General features: G+C 35.3%; 1 protein-coding gene across 1 annotated transcript; it reads right to left on the bottom strand.

Annotated features, from left to right (window-relative positions):
• Positions 1–6,377: 6,377 nt before the first annotated feature.
• On the bottom strand, positions 6,378–15,865 carry LOC131617251 (uncharacterized). Its single transcript, XM_058888583.1, has 7 exons — positions 15,782–15,865; positions 12,904–15,245; positions 11,619–11,674; positions 11,277–11,510; positions 10,864–11,155; positions 6,905–7,101; positions 6,378–6,692 (listed from the first exon to the last, which is right to left on the bottom strand). Exons 2-7 carry the CDS (start codon positions 14,983–14,985, stop codon positions 6,539–6,541), a joined length of 3,015 nt encoding a protein of 1,004 aa, XP_058744566.1. The 5' UTR covers positions 14,986–15,245; positions 15,782–15,865; the 3' UTR covers positions 6,378–6,538.
• Positions 15,866–18,020: the final 2,155 nt, after the last annotated feature.

The following is an 18,020-nucleotide window of genomic DNA, read 5'->3' as shown; positions in this document are numbered from 1 at the left end:
TTGAGAGCCTCGCGAATGGAGTGACAGTCTACCTCAATATGCTTACTGTGCTCATGAAAAACCAAATTAGCAGCAAGCTGAATGGCACTAGTGTTGTCAGTATAGAAAAGTGTCGGAGTGCCCTGAGGAATACTCAGTTCAGCCAACAAACCACGAAGCCAAATAATCTCAAAGCAAGCTTAGACATGGCTCGATATTCTGACTCAGTGGATGACTTGGAGACTCGAGCTTGCTTTTTACTCTTCCAATAAATCAAAGCAGAACCAAGAAACATGCACCAACCAGAAACAAACCTCCTAATGTCTGGACAACCCGCTCAATCTGCATCACTATAGGCCAATAAAGTAAGAGACGAATTAGAAGGGAAAAATAAGCCTCGATTAGAGGTACCTTTCAAGTAACGGATGATACGACAAACAACATTCAAGTGAAGATGGTGAAGAGTGTGCGTGAATTGACTAACTTGTTGTACCGCAAAAGAAATATCTGGACGTGTAATAGTCAAATAGTTAAGACTACCCACCAATTGGCGATACTTCAAAGGATCAGGCAAGATATCACCTTTGTCAAAATGGTATTTAACATTTACTTCAAGAGGAGTATCCACTTGGGCAGCAGAGTGAAGGTTAGCCAAAGTATTAAATCTTCAGTATATTTGTGTTGATTAACAAATATACTTTTGGAGTTAGAGTGAACCTCCAAGCTCAACAAATAATGAAGACAACCTAGATCTTTCATATGAAGGGCAGCTTGGATTTAATCTTTAAGTTTTTGAATAGATGCTTGATCAGATCCTGTAGTGACTATGTCGTCAACATAAATAAGGAGAAGAACAATACCAACATCAGTGTGATGAATAAATAAAGAAGTATCATAATGACTCTAGGTAAAAGAGAATCCAATAAGAGTTGATCGAAATTTCTCAAACCATGTCCGAAGGGCTTGTCGCAAACCATATAAGGAACAATTTAGTTTGCATACACCAGCAGAAGAGGAGAACGAGCCTGGAAGAGGAGTCATATAGATATCTTCTGCCAAGTCACCATGAAGGAAGACATTCTTCACATCCATTTGATGAAGGGGCCATCCTTTAGAAGCTGCAATAAAGAGGATAGTTCTAACTGTAGTCATTTTACTACAGGTGCAAAGGTCTCATCGTAATCCACACCATATTCTTATTTGTTGCCTAAGGCAACAAGTCGAGCTTTGTAACGATCAAGGGAGCAATTGGAATTGAGTTTCACATAATACACTCATTTTCAACCAATAGGTTTAGTAGTATATGGACAAGGAACGATATCCCAAGTATAATTCTCTTGAAGTGCTTGCAACTCTTCTTGCATTGCCTTTACCCACCGCGAGTCTTTAGCTACATGTGAATAACATGTAGGAAAAAATATACCAGATAAAGTGGCAGTAAGAAATAGATTCATCTTCATACCTTTTCGGTGGACGAGATATACACTTGGATCTTTGTGGTTCCATTGGTGGAGGATCAGGCGACGGTTTAGTGTCGAGAGGAGCCGAAAGAATATTTCGTCTAACAAAGACATGCCTTGGCTTAAAACATTCTATAGTGAGAGTAATCTCCAAAAAAATTAGGGAGTGAAACAAAACCAGGGGAGTTTGAGGAAATATAAGGAAAAAATATTGATGTTCAAAGAAAACCACATTCCTAGAGATGCGGAAGCGTTGAGAAGCTGCATCATAACAAAGAAAACCTTTCTTAGTAGGAGCATAACCCATAAAGGCACACCTTACAGATTGGGCACCCAATTTTTGACGTTCCGGATGTGGTAAGTGAACAAAACACGCATAACCAAAAGTGTGAAGATCATGATAATCAGGTTCTATGTTATTTAAACAAAAGAAAGAGGAATCAAAGTCAAGACCTGGGATGGAAGGCAGATGATCAAGTACACCGTGGTTGACAAGGCATCAACCCAAAACAGAGATGGAAAAAAAGCTTGAAGAAGGAGTTTGTGGGTGACATCAAGTAAGTGTCAATTTTTCCACTCAGCAACTTCGTTTTGTTGAGGCGTATAGCGACAAGAACGCTGGGAAATAATACCTTTTGCTTGCAAAAACTCTTGAAATTCTCGAAAAACATACTCCCCACCAAAATTTGTACGCAAACATTTGATGCCTATATGAAATTGATTCTCAATATATGCCAAATATTTCTTATACATGCTAAAAACTTCAGATTTAGAGCGGAGAAAATATATCTATGTAAATCTACTACAATCATCAATAAATGTGACAAAGTATATATATTTCGAATGAGATAAGACTGGTGATATGTCCCAAACGTCACTATGAATAAGATCAAAACATCTATCAGCATGATGCACATTATATGGAAAGGGAAGAGTTTTTTTGGTAAGTTTATACATAGAACAATCAAAGGAAGAATTAGAAAGTGAACTTTTATCATTCAATAGTTTATTTTTCAATACATGAGACAAAACGGTAAAATTAACGAGAGGGAAACAAAAGACCGAGATGGAAAGACAAGGGCGAATGAAAAACAAACAAGGCAAGAAAAAAACTCGAACCCAAACAAGGGCTGAAATAGACCGTGAACCAAGAATACGGAAGACCAAAATTGTTAACAACAGAAGACTCATGATACCATGTCAATAAATTCTGGCTTCTTGCCCTCTTTCATTGTATTCACTGGTATATATAATACAATCATCATTACAGATATTAATAACTAATATCACGTAATTCCTAATTTATACATGTTAAATAGAAATTACAAATATGTACAATTATTATTAGGCACATTATATGCATCACATTAATGGAAATAGTATCATTGACTGATAGTTACAAGTTAAACCGATATTAGCCTAAAAGTCAACATAGAAATTTCCTCTAGAAATAAGGGAGACGAAAATGCTTCTATGCGCAAATAAAGACAAGCATTCCACATGTTACAAATTTGCCAAGGCACCAAAGAGGATTTACGGAAAGCCTAGACGACATTGAGAGAATCCAATTCAATCTATAATTTATTCCAACCTTTATCCATCGCAATTTCCATAGCTTTAGTGACTGCAGCAACCTCTCCTAAGGAAGAGGAATGTCACAGCACATGATCTGCGAAGGCCAGGAGAAAATCACCTTGACAGTTTCAAAAAATCCCCCCGCAACCAGCATAATTGAGGTTGTAAGATTCATCACAATTGCACTTTACCAATCAAGTGGGAAGGATGCCAGAGGACTTCAATGATTCTAGGAGCTCTGGGAGGATTAATCCGAACATTGATAGCTTTTATGATTTGAAAATCCTCCATGGAAGAAGAAGATGTGGTTGTGGTTTTATGCCCTGTGAGAATCAAAAGCTACTGAATTTTATGAATGGTATTGTTAAGTGCCAAAATGTAGTTATTTTGTGTTTGTAAATAGTGGCACTTATCGATACTTTTTGTTAATACCGTTGAATAATTCCCCATTTTGTGCATAAATACGTATACTTTGTGAATAGATATATTTTCATACACTTTTATACTTTTTTATAGTTTTCTACTCTTTTTGTAGGTATTCTTGCGTATTTGGAGCATGAGCAATAACGTGTCGAAGGCACGACTTCAAACGCGCGATTTTGAGCGGCAAAATCAATTCATTCGGCGAATAAAGCTCAAAATCAAAGAATAATAAATCACCAATTTGGTTGATATGTTGTCATTGTTAGATAGGAAATCGAATAAGCTTTCCAATGCTTCGAACCGGGCGCAAATCGGAGTTACGGTTCTCAAGTTACGCCATTTTTACTAAAAGCTGTTTTTTCAATTCAGCAGGTTGGGCGCGACGCGCGCTGTACCAGATCCAGAATTGTATAAATAGGCGGAAATCAGATATTTTAGGGGATGGTTGGATATTTTAGAGCTCCAATCCATCCAATAGCATTTTTTGAGTGGAAAGATGCTAGAAAACACATTGGAGCTGTCAAATGGATGATCCGGGGTTGAATCCTTCATCAATCGGAGCCGACAAACCGTGAGATTTTTGGGTTTTTCTTCTTTTCTTCTCTTTGTGGTTTCATTTGTGGGTTTTGTATATATATACTTTGATCTCATGTATATTTATCACCCATGGCGTTGTATAAAGTTGCTTTACAATATAAACTTGTTGTTTTTTCTGATTTTTTACATCTTGATGTTTGGGTTATGTTTGGTGGGTTGTTTTGCATCTTGATGTTAGGGGTTTGTGTTGTTGTAGAGATAAACCTCACAAATCTTGATTAGGAGAGATAATCATTAGCTTCTTGATTGTAGAGATAGATGAAGAGTTAATGTTCACTTTGTGTTGGTTCGTAATGCTACCGGGTTGTTTGATCGGTGGAGACGTCGTCGATCAAGCAATATTTTAATTTAACACGGTAAGCTACCGTATGTTTGATTGGTGGAGAAATCGTCAACTAAGCATACGATAGAACTCGTGGAGGTGTTTGGATACGAATGCCGACAACGGGCAACACGTGAATGGTTTAAGGAGTATAGTAGACTGAGTGCAACTGGTCGATAAGTTTAAGTTTGTGAAGAGTAGATTATATGCAATACTTGATAGTTTCTTCTATTTGAAGAATGTATTCTTTTTGTGTTGATATTTACTTTTCCATTTCATATTTAAATTCATTCAAAACCAAACTCATAACTAAGAATCCGTCGAACGGCAGTTCAGTAGCACCGACCTCTGTGGACACGATAAATTCCCGGATAAATACTTCCAAAACTTTTGTTGCTTGCCGCTTTACCGCTCCAACAGGTATGTTTATAGCCAGGAGAGATATTCCTAAATCTATTCCAGTTTCCCACTTCCCAAATGAAATATAAGATATATATGATATTGGCCTTCAAGACAAGGGTGAATTGCCTATATCTGTTATTGTTACAAACATACCATTAACCAGCGCCTAGTCCAAAAACATGTGGGGAGTCGATGGAGGAAAAGTAACACGGTGAAGAAGTCTAGAGACACAAGAACGAAACAACGAAGTATTAAACTCTTCAAATCAAGTAAAAACAACTAACCTTAGAAAGTTAGGGTCTTCAAACCTCCTAGAAGACATGTGAAAAACTACATGTCATAAAATATCAGGCGAGAGCAAATATGGCAAGAAGTGTTTCACACCAAGACCATCCTTAAACCTTAAACCACTAAATGGGAGGTCATGGGAAACAAGCTCAAATTGGTGTTAAAACATGTAAGTGTTCAAGAACAAGTTGAGTCGGTAGATAGAGATGAACAACAACATTATTATTATGGAGAAGATTATGGATGGAAGGAAAAAAACTCATACTATTGTACTCTATGCAATTACAATTAACGTCCATTGTGGAGTCTGATGAAACATTTCTAAACCATGCTTTTTCCAGAGCTTTTGTTAACGTAGCAGTCGTTTCACAGTAGTGACCACAACGATTTCATCCGATATTAGCAACCAAGAGTTCATCACAGAGATGCATATCTCTACGAACCGTCCGAATATAAATAAACAAGGAAAAAAAACCACCCATATGGAGAAATAATTTATATAAACTAAAATATATGTATGGGTTGAATTTGATCTATTAGATCTAATGCTCATCTCTCGTGAGGATCCGTGATTTTATGATTGTACGAAGTTCACTTGCTGACACATTTTAAATGGGTTTGTTTATGTTAGAGAATAACTATGACTCATCACCTAACGATGATATCATAATCCAAGGGTACTGATACAACCATCAAAAAGATAACTATGATCACAAAAATCAGCAGACATGTTGAAGGGGGTAGGGAGTCCATCTTTAAGTTGAAACTTATTAATTCAGTTAACCAGTCTTTTATTTAGATAAATAGACTTTCAGTCTTTTATTTAGATAAATAGACTTTAATGATGCAAAATGGTAGATCCATTTGAATTTAGCAATAATATGACCTACTAACATTCAAAACCATCTATACGGTTGTTAAAAAATACTACACTTTATTTTTTATCTATTACAATTTAAATGTAGTTTAAAATACCCAAAAATTAATTGACATTGTATTTAACAACAAAATATTGATGTCTAAAAGTTATTTCCAAAATTATAAATAGAAGATTAAACATTAAAAGTTTGATATCTAGAAACAAATTCAGAAAATATAAATGGAGCAATTGTCATTCCTCGATATATCTCATGAATGCAGGACTATGAAACACATTCATTGAAAACATGACACCGACACTGACACGTCGACATCACTAACAATTTAAAATTAATTAATTAATTATACGTAGTGACAACTCTCAATATCATTTTCGGATATTGACATTGGTGTGCCTAAAAGTTATGTACATTCATGAATAAAAAAGGGCACTGAGAAAAAAAATTGTGAGATCTATTTGCCTACATCAAGTTCCTTTCATTAAGAGGTATGAAATTGAAATAAAAGTAATATGTGGTGCTAATTACTACATTGCTAACTCCTAATGCATATCATAGGAATATTAATTAGTATGAAAATTAGTGTCATATTTACAAGGAGCTAAGATAGCACACTAACAGTTCAAACCCCAGTCATAAGGTTGATATATCACCTTCAACTCAGAAGTGGCAAGTAAGTCAAACAATAGCTCTGACTCAGATGGATCTAAGTAGATTGACACATGCTTCATAACCTCTACCTCATTCTTGCCAAAATCTAAGCTAAACCTGAATATCCATAACAAAAATTGTTAGAATCCCCATAACTAACAGAACATTAAATACATTGTTGTAATGTTAGTCATGTATTGCCTGCCATTTTAAAATTCTCAACTTCTCCTACTGAGAGAATGTGTATGGGAACATAAAATATTCAACTAGTTCTTAGTTTAGATTTACCTACAAGAACATCAATCATATAAGAGTCTCAGAGAACTTACCATTTAAGAATTTTACTGGTATATGCAACCTTTGCAGTAAAATCTATCATAACGCCACCATTTCTAAGGAAATTATGAGCTGCATCCATCAACTCTGAGTCAATGTCGCCAGGAGAATAGCACCGAAGTGCAGGCCCGGATCGGGTACCACATACTAGAGCAAAATGAATGAGAGGCTCTGGTAAAGAGAGGGCCACCTAACAAAAAGAAAAGAGTGAAAAGTGAGCATCAAGTCAGTAAGTAGCTTTGCTGATGAAGTAATTTCATGGTGAAAGCATACAGGCCAAACACCAAAAGCTAAAAAAATTTCATCCCTTTCAATGACAAATAAATTACCCTAGCAATACCTCCTTTTAAGTTTATTTTAGGTATTGATTTTTAAATTAAATAGGAATAGCATATTATATATAGGAATAGCATATTTTCTTATAGTATAGGATACTCTATTGAAATTAATGTCGTAGAAGTGTAGTTGAAAAGCACAGTTTTACTATATTTCTCTCTCAATAAACATGGGAGAGTCTATCCGTTCGGATCATCCACCATTTACACCAACGCACAAAGTCCAATAGTATTAGCTATGAGGAGGTGTACTAGAAAAAACTCAAGCTCGGCATAGATTAAAGACAGTGTTATAAACAAAAGTACCTCTCACGTTACAAACTGGTTTTGTAAAGATCAATTAGGCTCAATACAAAAAGTTTTAGAATTTGAGTTGGGTTTAACTCATCATAACAAATAGGCTCAATCCAAATTTAAAGATGGTATCAAAGGCTATCAAAAAACCATTAGGACAACTGCTATCAATTTGTTTTGTGGACACCAACAGCATGCATCCTCACCTGGTGGTAACCAGATTTTAAGTCTACTTTTGAAAAGAACTCAGCACCTTGGAGATCATCCAACAACTCCTCAATAACTGACAAAGGGTATTTATTTGTCAGCTATAGTCACCTTATTAAGAGCTCTAAAATCATCACAAAACCTCCAAGTGTCATCTTTTTTCTTGACCAAAATGAATGAACTAGAAAAAGGGCTACAACTAGGTTGTATTATTCCTGCTTCCAATATTTCAGCCACCAACCTCTCAATTTCATTCCTCTGGACATGGGAATATCTATAAGGTCTCACATTGATTGGTTGTGTGCCTAGTTTTAAAGGAAATCTGTGTTACATCTCGACTAGAGGCAGTCCCTTAGGACTCAAAAATTACTTTAAATGTTTTTAGTACAGCATTTAAAACCATTCTTTTGTCATGAATCATGATCAACACTTTAAAACTGAATCATATCTTATTGCACTTCCTATGCTTGATGCACTGTTAAGCAAAAGAATAGAGAAGTGTTACTCATCTACATCATATTCTCTCTAATGGGCCTTTTCTTAACATCTTATGTAAGGATTTATTAGAAACTAAAGTCTCTTCTAAAGCTGGGTTACCCAAAATTTTAAAAGCTTCACCATGCTGCACAAAAACATGCTAAACTTTTCGTTCATCATAACAGTGCCTAAAGTTGCCAGCCAAGCGACACCCAAAGCCACATCAATACCTCCTAATTCAAAAACATAGTGTATGCCTTCAGCTTGATAATCACCTAACTGCACCTTCACATCTTCAGCCCTGTGTGTGTTTCACAACGCCATCCCCAACTTAACAGAATGTATGTCATCACTAGATGTTGTTTGATCCAGAAGTTTGACAATTTTGGAGCCAATGGAATTATGACTAGCCTCATTGTCAATCAAAACTTTCACCTTGCAGCCTTGAATGGTTCCCATCAACTTCATAGTACTAGGTTTGGAAATGCCTTCCGCAGCACAAAGACTAGATTCCATTTTTTCAAGATCAGGCTCATTCTTGTAAACACTCGAGATGCTTCTTCCAAACTTCAAGCAAGATCAATTGCTTGACAAAGGTCTTGAGGATCATGAATGCGCACCTGACAAAGAAGGTCAGCGCAAAGTCCTCGCAATAAATTTCCCAAAATTGCTTCTTCGTCATCTGCCCTACCATTGTAATCAGAACTTCGAACTCTTGATTTCAATAGTTCGAAAAGACCACCAATAGCACTGTCACCGAAAAGATTTTGTTGCCGCCAAAAACAGAATCAATGAACAGTGTGACCTTCCATGCTTACGGACACGCCACTTGTAAACGTACATTTTCTAGAACTTGTTGAGTATTGAAGAATTTTTCATCTCTAGCGATCCAGCCTATGGGATCAGAACCTTCAAACAAAGACAATTCCACCTTCTTGCCATTTGTGATCACTGGAAAAAGAATCGTCGCCGGAATTGAGCTAAGTGTTGATTTCTTCCGTTTTTGCCATGTCATCTTAAAACTTCGCAAGTTGCGTGGCATGCTGAGTTACCATTTTCTTCAATGGTCATTTGGATGAAGAGTGTTTATGGTTCAACCTTCTGGCTTTGAACCCCCTAACAAAGATTAGATATACAAGCTCCATAGATACTTTTATGGCCGCAAACAAACTCCTTAGTTATGGTATGAAAAATTGATTAGTGCCTTCACTCAGTTTGGTTTTGTCAAAAGTAGGTGTTATCCCTCCTTACTCGTATACATTCTTGGCATGACACTTCTCTTTATGTCTTAATGTATTTTGATGATATTCTCATTATGGGTTCCTCACCCTCCCTAGTTCAAGTTCTCATTGAAAAATAGAATCAGCACTTTGCACTCAAGTAAATTGGTCTTGTTGACTGTTCCTTGGTATTGAAGTAAAAATGCCTTCCAAATGGTTATCTGTTGCTCAGTCAAACAAATTACATTAAGATCTACTTTCTAAGCTAACATGAATGGATCCAAGGGTATTTCGTCTCTCATGGTCAGCAACTGTAAACTCAACAAGTTTAGCACTGTCTTGCTCTTTGACCCGTCGTACTAAAGATCTATAGTTGGTGCTCTACTGTGTGCAACCTTGACATGACCTGACATCAACTTGAGTGTCAACAAGGTGTGTCAATTTATGTCAAGAAGGCCTAAGAAAATCCGATGGAAAGCAGTCAAATGGATTTTACATTATTTCAAAGGTGCCATTCATCATGGACTTTTTTTGAAGCCCAATCATCCTAACATTCCTTTCACTTTGAGGGCTTATTATAGTAATGTAGATTGGGCTAATGATATTGATGATCTCCATTCCACTTCAAGTTCTTGTATCTTATTTGGTCCTAACCTAGTCTCTTGGAGGCTTGGAGATCCAAGAAGCAACCCTTGGTTGCTTGGTCCAGCACCAAAGCCGAGTACCGTAGCATGGCTCATGCCACTATTGAAGTTATCTGGATTCATTACCTTTTGACATTACGAGTCTTCATTCACGTTCCTTCCTTACTGCGTGACAACCTCAGTGCAGTTACACTTACAATCCCATCATTCATGCTTGCACCAAGCACATGGAGTTGGATATTCACTTCCTGCAAGAACAGGTCATCTCCAAACAGTTTCATGTCTCTCGTGTTCCTATTGTATATCAGCTTACAGACTCCTTCACGAAGCCTCTCCCTTGATCTCAATTATGAGACATCAGAAGCAAACTCAATGTGCTCTCCTCGGCAACCACTTTCAGTCTGAGGGAGGAATATTAGAGTATAGAAGCTTACACTTCAAGGTGAGTTAATTAGACTCTATCAATTTGTTAGAGTTGGTTAAAAATTGTTAGGATATAGTTTCTATTGATCTATTTAAATTCCTATCATATTTATATATATATATATATATATATATATATATATATATATATATATATATATATATATTGTATCTAGTTTTATAGATCAACATAACGAATATTCAGATTCATTGAAAGAATTCCTTATTCTCTCAAGTCTCAACTCTCAAAATCAAACAAAAAATAACACCTCTGGGACAGAAGTAAACCTTAATAATAAATGAACAAGTTCATTATCAAGGTTGCATGAATACAGAGTATGGATTACTTTACCATTAAACGTTTATCTTTTGCACCAAATGGCCTCATAAGGGTATATGGCTGTCGCTGGTTCCCCCTCAAAATGCCATTCTGAATAGCTGAAAGTGAGTAGGTGGACCCACCAATAACATATTTAAAGTCTCCAAACAATCTCCTTCTTTCTAGTATTCCATCTGGATGGCCCCATACTAAGATTGCATGGATGGTCATCATATTATATAGATTAAGAAAGAAAGCAATTGTCTCTTCTCTAGACAAATCCGACACTTCTACTCTTTGAAGCTCTTCTACAATCCTTAGATACCTAGAAAATGGTTTTGCAAGTAACAGTGAAAAATTTCTATAAATAACTAAATGGATCATCATCATTATGGAATTTCTGAGTTTAAAAGTATAAGGTAAAGAACAGTTAATGTTAAAGAAACCTTGCAAATTCCTCACTTCCATGCATACTTCTGTAATCAATGTGACGTCCATCTTCAGAGGCATAGGCTTCAAACATTGCATAGGACAGTAATCTCAGCCTTGATGCAATTTCTGTGATAGGCTTAGGTTTCGTGGTAGTTATCCCTCTTGGGATATTATGACACTGAGATGCCACAATTGGATCGTCATCCAAAAACCGATACAAGTAATTACCATCCTCAAATAGATTATCACTAAAGCAAAACAAAAGCCATTGAAAGTGGGGCAGGTTGTCAGTTTTGTTACAACATAATTAAATCACAGGAAATTGGAAATACCAATTGGAGAATACTTGGACTTACTCAAGAACATGCTGAAAGAAGAGCTTGCTAGCGAGCTTTCGTCCAAATTCAATAGCCTATACCAACAGCGGAGAATTAGGAAGATACAAAAGATATTATGAAGCAATAAGCTGTAATAAGTTTCAGTTATGATATACAATTGATGATATGCATTGACCTGGACTTATTGCAAATGTAGCAAGACTAAAATTTCTAAAATTCACAGGATTACCAGTAAAAGTATTTCAATGGGATGCATGTTAAAAGAGAAATGTGTCAATGAGATTCACCTAAATTATATCATAATGCATTTACAATTCTAACATAGAGACTGAAGACACGTCAATCAAATTAAAAATTAAGTAAACACTGTCAAATTATTGCTATGATTTCAAAAGTGTCAATACTCAATACACTCACTCCCAATACTGTGTTAAAGTATCAGCATACACCCAAAGCATACTACCCTGGTTTTTTACATTATCTCCCCTTTCAGTTACGTGGTGCAACTAACAAAATGCCAAAGTATAACATGGACGTATGAGCAAGTTCAAGAAAGTAACTGTTTTTGGTGATTTGTCTTTCTTTTTTGGCTAAAGATGGGTCGCTACCCTAGCCCGATTCAAAATATAGTTTGTCCTACATAAATAAGAAAAACCATAGTTCCGCAAACCAATGTTGAGAGCCATCATTACAAGCACAATGAAACTTAAAAAGAACTAGCTACATAACAAATAAAACTGAATCAACATGTGCAACAAGATTGTGAGTGTTGTGTGACTGTGTATATTACACTACAATTCCTTCTGCTTTTGAGAAACATTCTCCAGAGGGTAAGTATAAACTATGTATTTTATTCATATATTTTCTGAACCATAGATACCAGTTTCTATCACTAACAACCTACCGACAGAGAGAAAATCCAGAAATGGATAGTCATAGCATTCTTTTTTTTGTTCGAACTGAACTAATAAAAGAAGACAACTATTTGAAAAAAAGGCTTAAATCAATATCTGAAAATTAATATCATCTTTAAAACAAAAGCAACCAGATATATAATGGTATCTTAATAAAGAAATTATAGTAGGAACTATAATCCCACTACCAGGGACCTAAAAAATGAACTAACAATTTAGATATACGAATATAAAATATTTGTTTCTCTTCGCCTAATACCTTAGGCTTTAAGAATAGTTGATATTTGACAAAGACACAAGTTCTATTGACTTATACGTTAGGGCATTCATACATGGAGTTCTAAAGGGCACAAGAGTATGCTAAGTTTGAAACTCATGATCAAGCTTACCTCTTTCCTTTCCAAAATCTGATCTTCTGATAAGAAATCTACAGCTTCAGAGCCAATAAAGCAATTGGTGAACCTTCGCAATTTGCTAAATCGATCCCTCACAACAATAGATTCTTTCATTTTACGGACGATCAGAGCCATTTCATCAACTGCCCCACTACTGGACACATCATCCTCTCCAGAAAGTGGTGGAAGTGGTCCCTCTAATAAAGGTGATTCGGCTATAAGGAAGTCAATCTTCCCATCAAGCTTGCCAGACTCATTTAAGGTCTTTAGCTCACTCAAGCTTCCTATACATACTTCATTGAAAAAAACCTTGGGAACAGAAGTAGATCCAGAAATCTTCTCCAGCTCCATCTTTCTACTAGGGTACACATCAATGTTGATTTCAACATATCTAAGTCTTTTCACATACAAAATTCTCCTAACCTCTTTACATTCTCGGCAGGCTAGTCTTGTGTACACTATAATCCTTCCTTTCATGGCTATGGGATGCAGAGGACCTTCAGTTATTGGTTCATCCCTCCAATTCATTTTCTCTGTTGTCTTCTCACGAGCCTCTTTGGATTCACTGTCCCTTGATATATCTGAAACATCTTTATCTTTATTATCAGAATTACACACATAACCGTCGTCAGTTTTTCTAGAAAGTCGACGCAGCAGAGTGGAGACCGCTACTAAACTTTTCTCCCTCACAAAGTTTTTAAGAGATACAGCCTTCTCAACCACATGAGGAGCCCCTGGATCTGTATCAACTTTATGATTCATAGTATTCACCTCAGTTGAAGTGTTACCTATCTTTTGATTTATTTTTGGTGAATGTGAGTCCATAGTTCTACTTCCATCTACCCTATGAGACAAGTTCGATCCTCCAATCACATTGTCTTTCACCCTCTTGGGAGTATTACAATCGACATCTGTCATCCCGTATATATTATCCAATATATCATCTAGCTTTTCCTCAAACCCGGGAACATCATAACCCATATTTTCAAAATTTTCCTCTTTTAAATCTTTGTTGGAGTCTTCTTTTTGAAAGGTAAATGCATCGCCTTGAAGCTTTTCAACATCTTGAGAACATGATGTATCTGATAATACACCATCTTGTTCATTCTTAAGCTTGGGGCCATCATGAGAAATATTTTGACTGTTCACCTGTTTTAATTCTTCGTGATCTTCATTCAGAACAACATAAGTATCTCTTTTTAGATTTTCAGCATTTTGAGAACATGGCGTATTTGATGATACATCACTATTGGGACTATCATTAGACATATTTTGACTTCCCACCTGTTTAGATTCTTCTTGATTTTGAGAACATGGCGTATTTGATGATCCTAGATTTTCGACGTCTTGAGAACTTGATGTGTCTGATGATATATCTTGTTCATTCTCATTCTTGGGGCCATCATGAGAACAATTTTGACTTTTCGCCTGCTTTGATTCTTTGTGATCTTCATTATTAACGATATACGCATCTCCTTTTAAATGTTCAACATCTTTAGAACTTGACGTGTCTGATGATGTATCATCTTGCTCGTTCTCATACTTGGGGCCATCGTGAGAAATATTTTGACTTATCACCTCTTTTGATTCTTCGTGATCTTCATTCTGAACAACATTATCTACTTCCAAATTTTCAACATCTTGAGAATCTGACGTGTGTGAAGATTTGTCATCTTGTTCATTCTCATACTTGGGGTCATTAAGAGAAATATTTTGACTTATCACCTCTTTTGATTCTTCGTGATCTTCATTATGAACAACATTATCTACTTCCAAACTTTCAACATCTTGAGAATCTGACGTGTGTGAAGATATGTCATCTTGTTTATTCTCATACTTGGCGTCATTAAGAGAAATATTTTGACTTTTCACCTGTCTTGATTCTTCGTGATCTTCATTCTGAACAACAAAACTATCTCCTTCCTGATTTTCAACATCTTGAGAACTTGACGTGTCCGAAGATATACCATCTTGTTCATTCTCATACTTGGGGCTACCATGAGAAATATTTTGATTTTTTGCCTGTTTCAATTCTTCGTGATCTTTACCCTGAACAACATAAGTATCTCCTTCCATAACTTGAAAATCCTAAGAACTTAACAAGTATGATGATACATCATCTTGTTCATTGCAAATCTCTGAGTCATCATGGCCAACATTTGGTAATTGCTCCTCCTAAGATTGCTTGTCCCAATCTTCATTCAGAACAAAAAAGCATCTCTTTCTAGCTTCTCAACGGCTCGGGGACTTATCCTCCAATTCTGTATGCAGCCTAGAGCCAGTATTACTATTTCATCCAACCAAGAATCACATTTCCCACATTCTGTTACAAGTTACTGTAAGAAATTCAAACAACATATCAATCACTAAAACTCCAATAATGAGACTGCCACGATAAAATGATAACCAAAAACAAAACCGAAACGGTATCAACACACTCAGCACAATTATTCACTACACTGACATTAAACAAAATCAAGAACCAGAAAGTTACAGGCCACACTGTAATTTAATTACTCAACCATGAAAATCACTACAAGAGAAACAGAAATTGCAATTTGTTATCAAAAAGCAAACATAACATTTTCTAAACTCGTTTCATAATTAGAAGCTATCTGGCACCAAAAAAAATAAATAATAATAATTAGAAGCTATCTAGCATTTTTATCTCTGGAAAAAAGGCGTGTCTGTATCCGTATCGAACACCGACACCAACACGATAACGACAGTTGTGATTACGTTTAATTTATTCATCATCAAAACTCGGAAATCAGGTTTCAGACCGGGCATTAACGGTTAAAGAAAGTGTTCAACGGTTTCACGAGTAAGTAAATGTGAGAAAATAAATCGTATGAAAAGAAAAAGAACTTACGGATCTGATGTGAAGAATGAATGAAAAGGGAAAAGAAGGGGTTAGGTTTGTGACGGAGGGAAGAAGGTTTGAGAAGAAAGGTTGAAGATTGGAAATGGTGAATTGAGGACGTGACTTGGACAAAGGTGGTGCGAAAGAAGCGGGAACTTCGTTGCATCAAAATTAACTTTAAATTGAATAATCTACAGAAAATAAACTATAAAAATTAATAAATGCATTATCGCATAACCTACTTTTAAGAAATATAATTATTTATTTAAAATAATTATTTTTAATTATAATTAGGTTTTTTTTTTAATTAATTCATCGGGAGTCGCTTAGCATAATTTAGTCTCTTCAATTCTTCAAAAACATTCTTGCCATAATTTCTTTTTCAACCAATGAAAACATTCCATCGCGGTGTTTATAATTAGCCTTCCTTGAATAAAAGTACTTTGTTTCTTATCGAATATCTCCGAAAGGATATGCTTAACTAGAGGGTGTATGATTGGTTATTTTCAAAAATTAAACCATAACTATTTTAAAACTATTTAAATGGTTTGGATTTATAATCATAATCACATTTTAATCAAAACTGGTTATTAAATGATTATAAATTTGGTTATGATTATATAATCAGTTTTTTTAAAAAAAAATCAGTTTTAAAATTTATTTTTTTCCGAATTTTTTTTCAAAAATAATAATTTATTTTGAGAATTAAAATATTTGGATTTGGATAATAACTGAATTATAACCGAATCCAAAATAATTTAACGAGTTAATAACCATTTAATTATATCTGGTTTATATGAATGGATAATCAAACCATTAATAACTAAACTGGTTAATAACCATTCAATTATATTCGGATATTTAAAAGTGATTTAGATTTGGTTATGGATTTGGACATCACAACCAAATATTTTGCACACCCCTATGCTTGATCAAGTTTGTTATTGTTTTAGTTACAATCTGAAGGTGAAAAAAATACACAAGAATGGAGTTGAATTGTGTATGGTGGAATCTTTTGCTTCTTAGAAACAACTTTTGAAGTTGGATAAGTTCAGAATCAAAGCAAGGAGAGATAGCAGCGGAAAAAGTTAAAATACAAAAACAATTAGTAAAAGCACACACAGAAGTTATCCTGGTTCCTCTACAACCTAGAGTAATCCAGTCCCCTTGTCTCATAAGAGATTTTCCACTATAATCAAAATTTGATTACAACCTGCTTAAGCAAACTAGCTTAAGACTTCCTTACTCAATCAACCTAGAAAGAGACTTCCGCTCAAGCAACCTAACAAGAGACTTCCTTGCTCAATCAATCCTGAAAGAGACTTCCTTGCTTAATCAATCTAGAAAGAGACTTATTGGCCAATCAATCCTTAAAAAGATTTCCTTGCTCAAGCACGCATGCAAGAGAATTCAAATAAACCTCTAAGCAAATAGTTTAGATGAACAGTCAACAAGATGCACTTGATATACAATTAGAGGTGCACAAAGAATACAACACACACAAAGACTTTGTTACTTGAGATTTCTAAGATATACAAAGATAAGAAATCTCAAGACTATGTGCAATACAAAAAAATATATATGAAAGCTTAATGATAAGACCAGTTCTTGTACTTGTTGTAATATCTTGTTGTAGTTCTCTCTTGAATCTTCAGCTCCTTATATAGAGGCAGCAAAAGAGTCGTGTCAAAATGACTTGAGCCTTGCATTATAAGCCCTAGTTGGTTTTTTCATAAGATAGAACTGTTTTGCACACAGAGTATGGACCAGAGGCACAATACTATGATTTCCAGGACACCAGAAAATCTGAGTTGTCATCAGAAGGTGAGATTTAAAGAGCTGAGTTATCAGATTCCGGTCCTTCAGAATCTGATACATTTGCTTATCTTTTTAAGCTATTTAACAAGGTCAAAACCAAATAAATTTAGAGCTTATGATCATGCACACTTGAACAAATGTTAGTATACCCTGTTGTTCTTTAAGTATTTTGTTATCATCAAAAACCAAGGAGTATGAACAAATTTTATTCTAACATCTCTCCCTTTTTTATGATGACAAACAAGTGTATTTAAGAACAATGGTTGTTCATTTTCATTAACTTGACAACATCAGAGTCTGAGGTTTGTAAGTTTCCCCTGAGTCTAATAGTGCAAAGGTTAAGTTTTCTAAGCTCTCCCGAAGTCATGTCCATGTTATTTAAAAAAATTATTAAAGAATTAATCAATAAAAATTAAGCACATAGACATAA

This window comes from Vicia villosa, linkage group LG7, assembly GCF_029867415.1.
Source record: "Vicia villosa cultivar HV-30 ecotype Madison, WI linkage group LG7, Vvil1.0, whole genome shotgun sequence".
In the NCBI taxonomy this organism is placed as follows: domain Eukaryota; kingdom Viridiplantae; phylum Streptophyta; class Magnoliopsida; order Fabales; family Fabaceae; genus Vicia; species Vicia villosa.
Note: the sequence above shows the minus strand (reverse complement) of the source record. Positions and strands in the feature narration are given on the sequence as shown.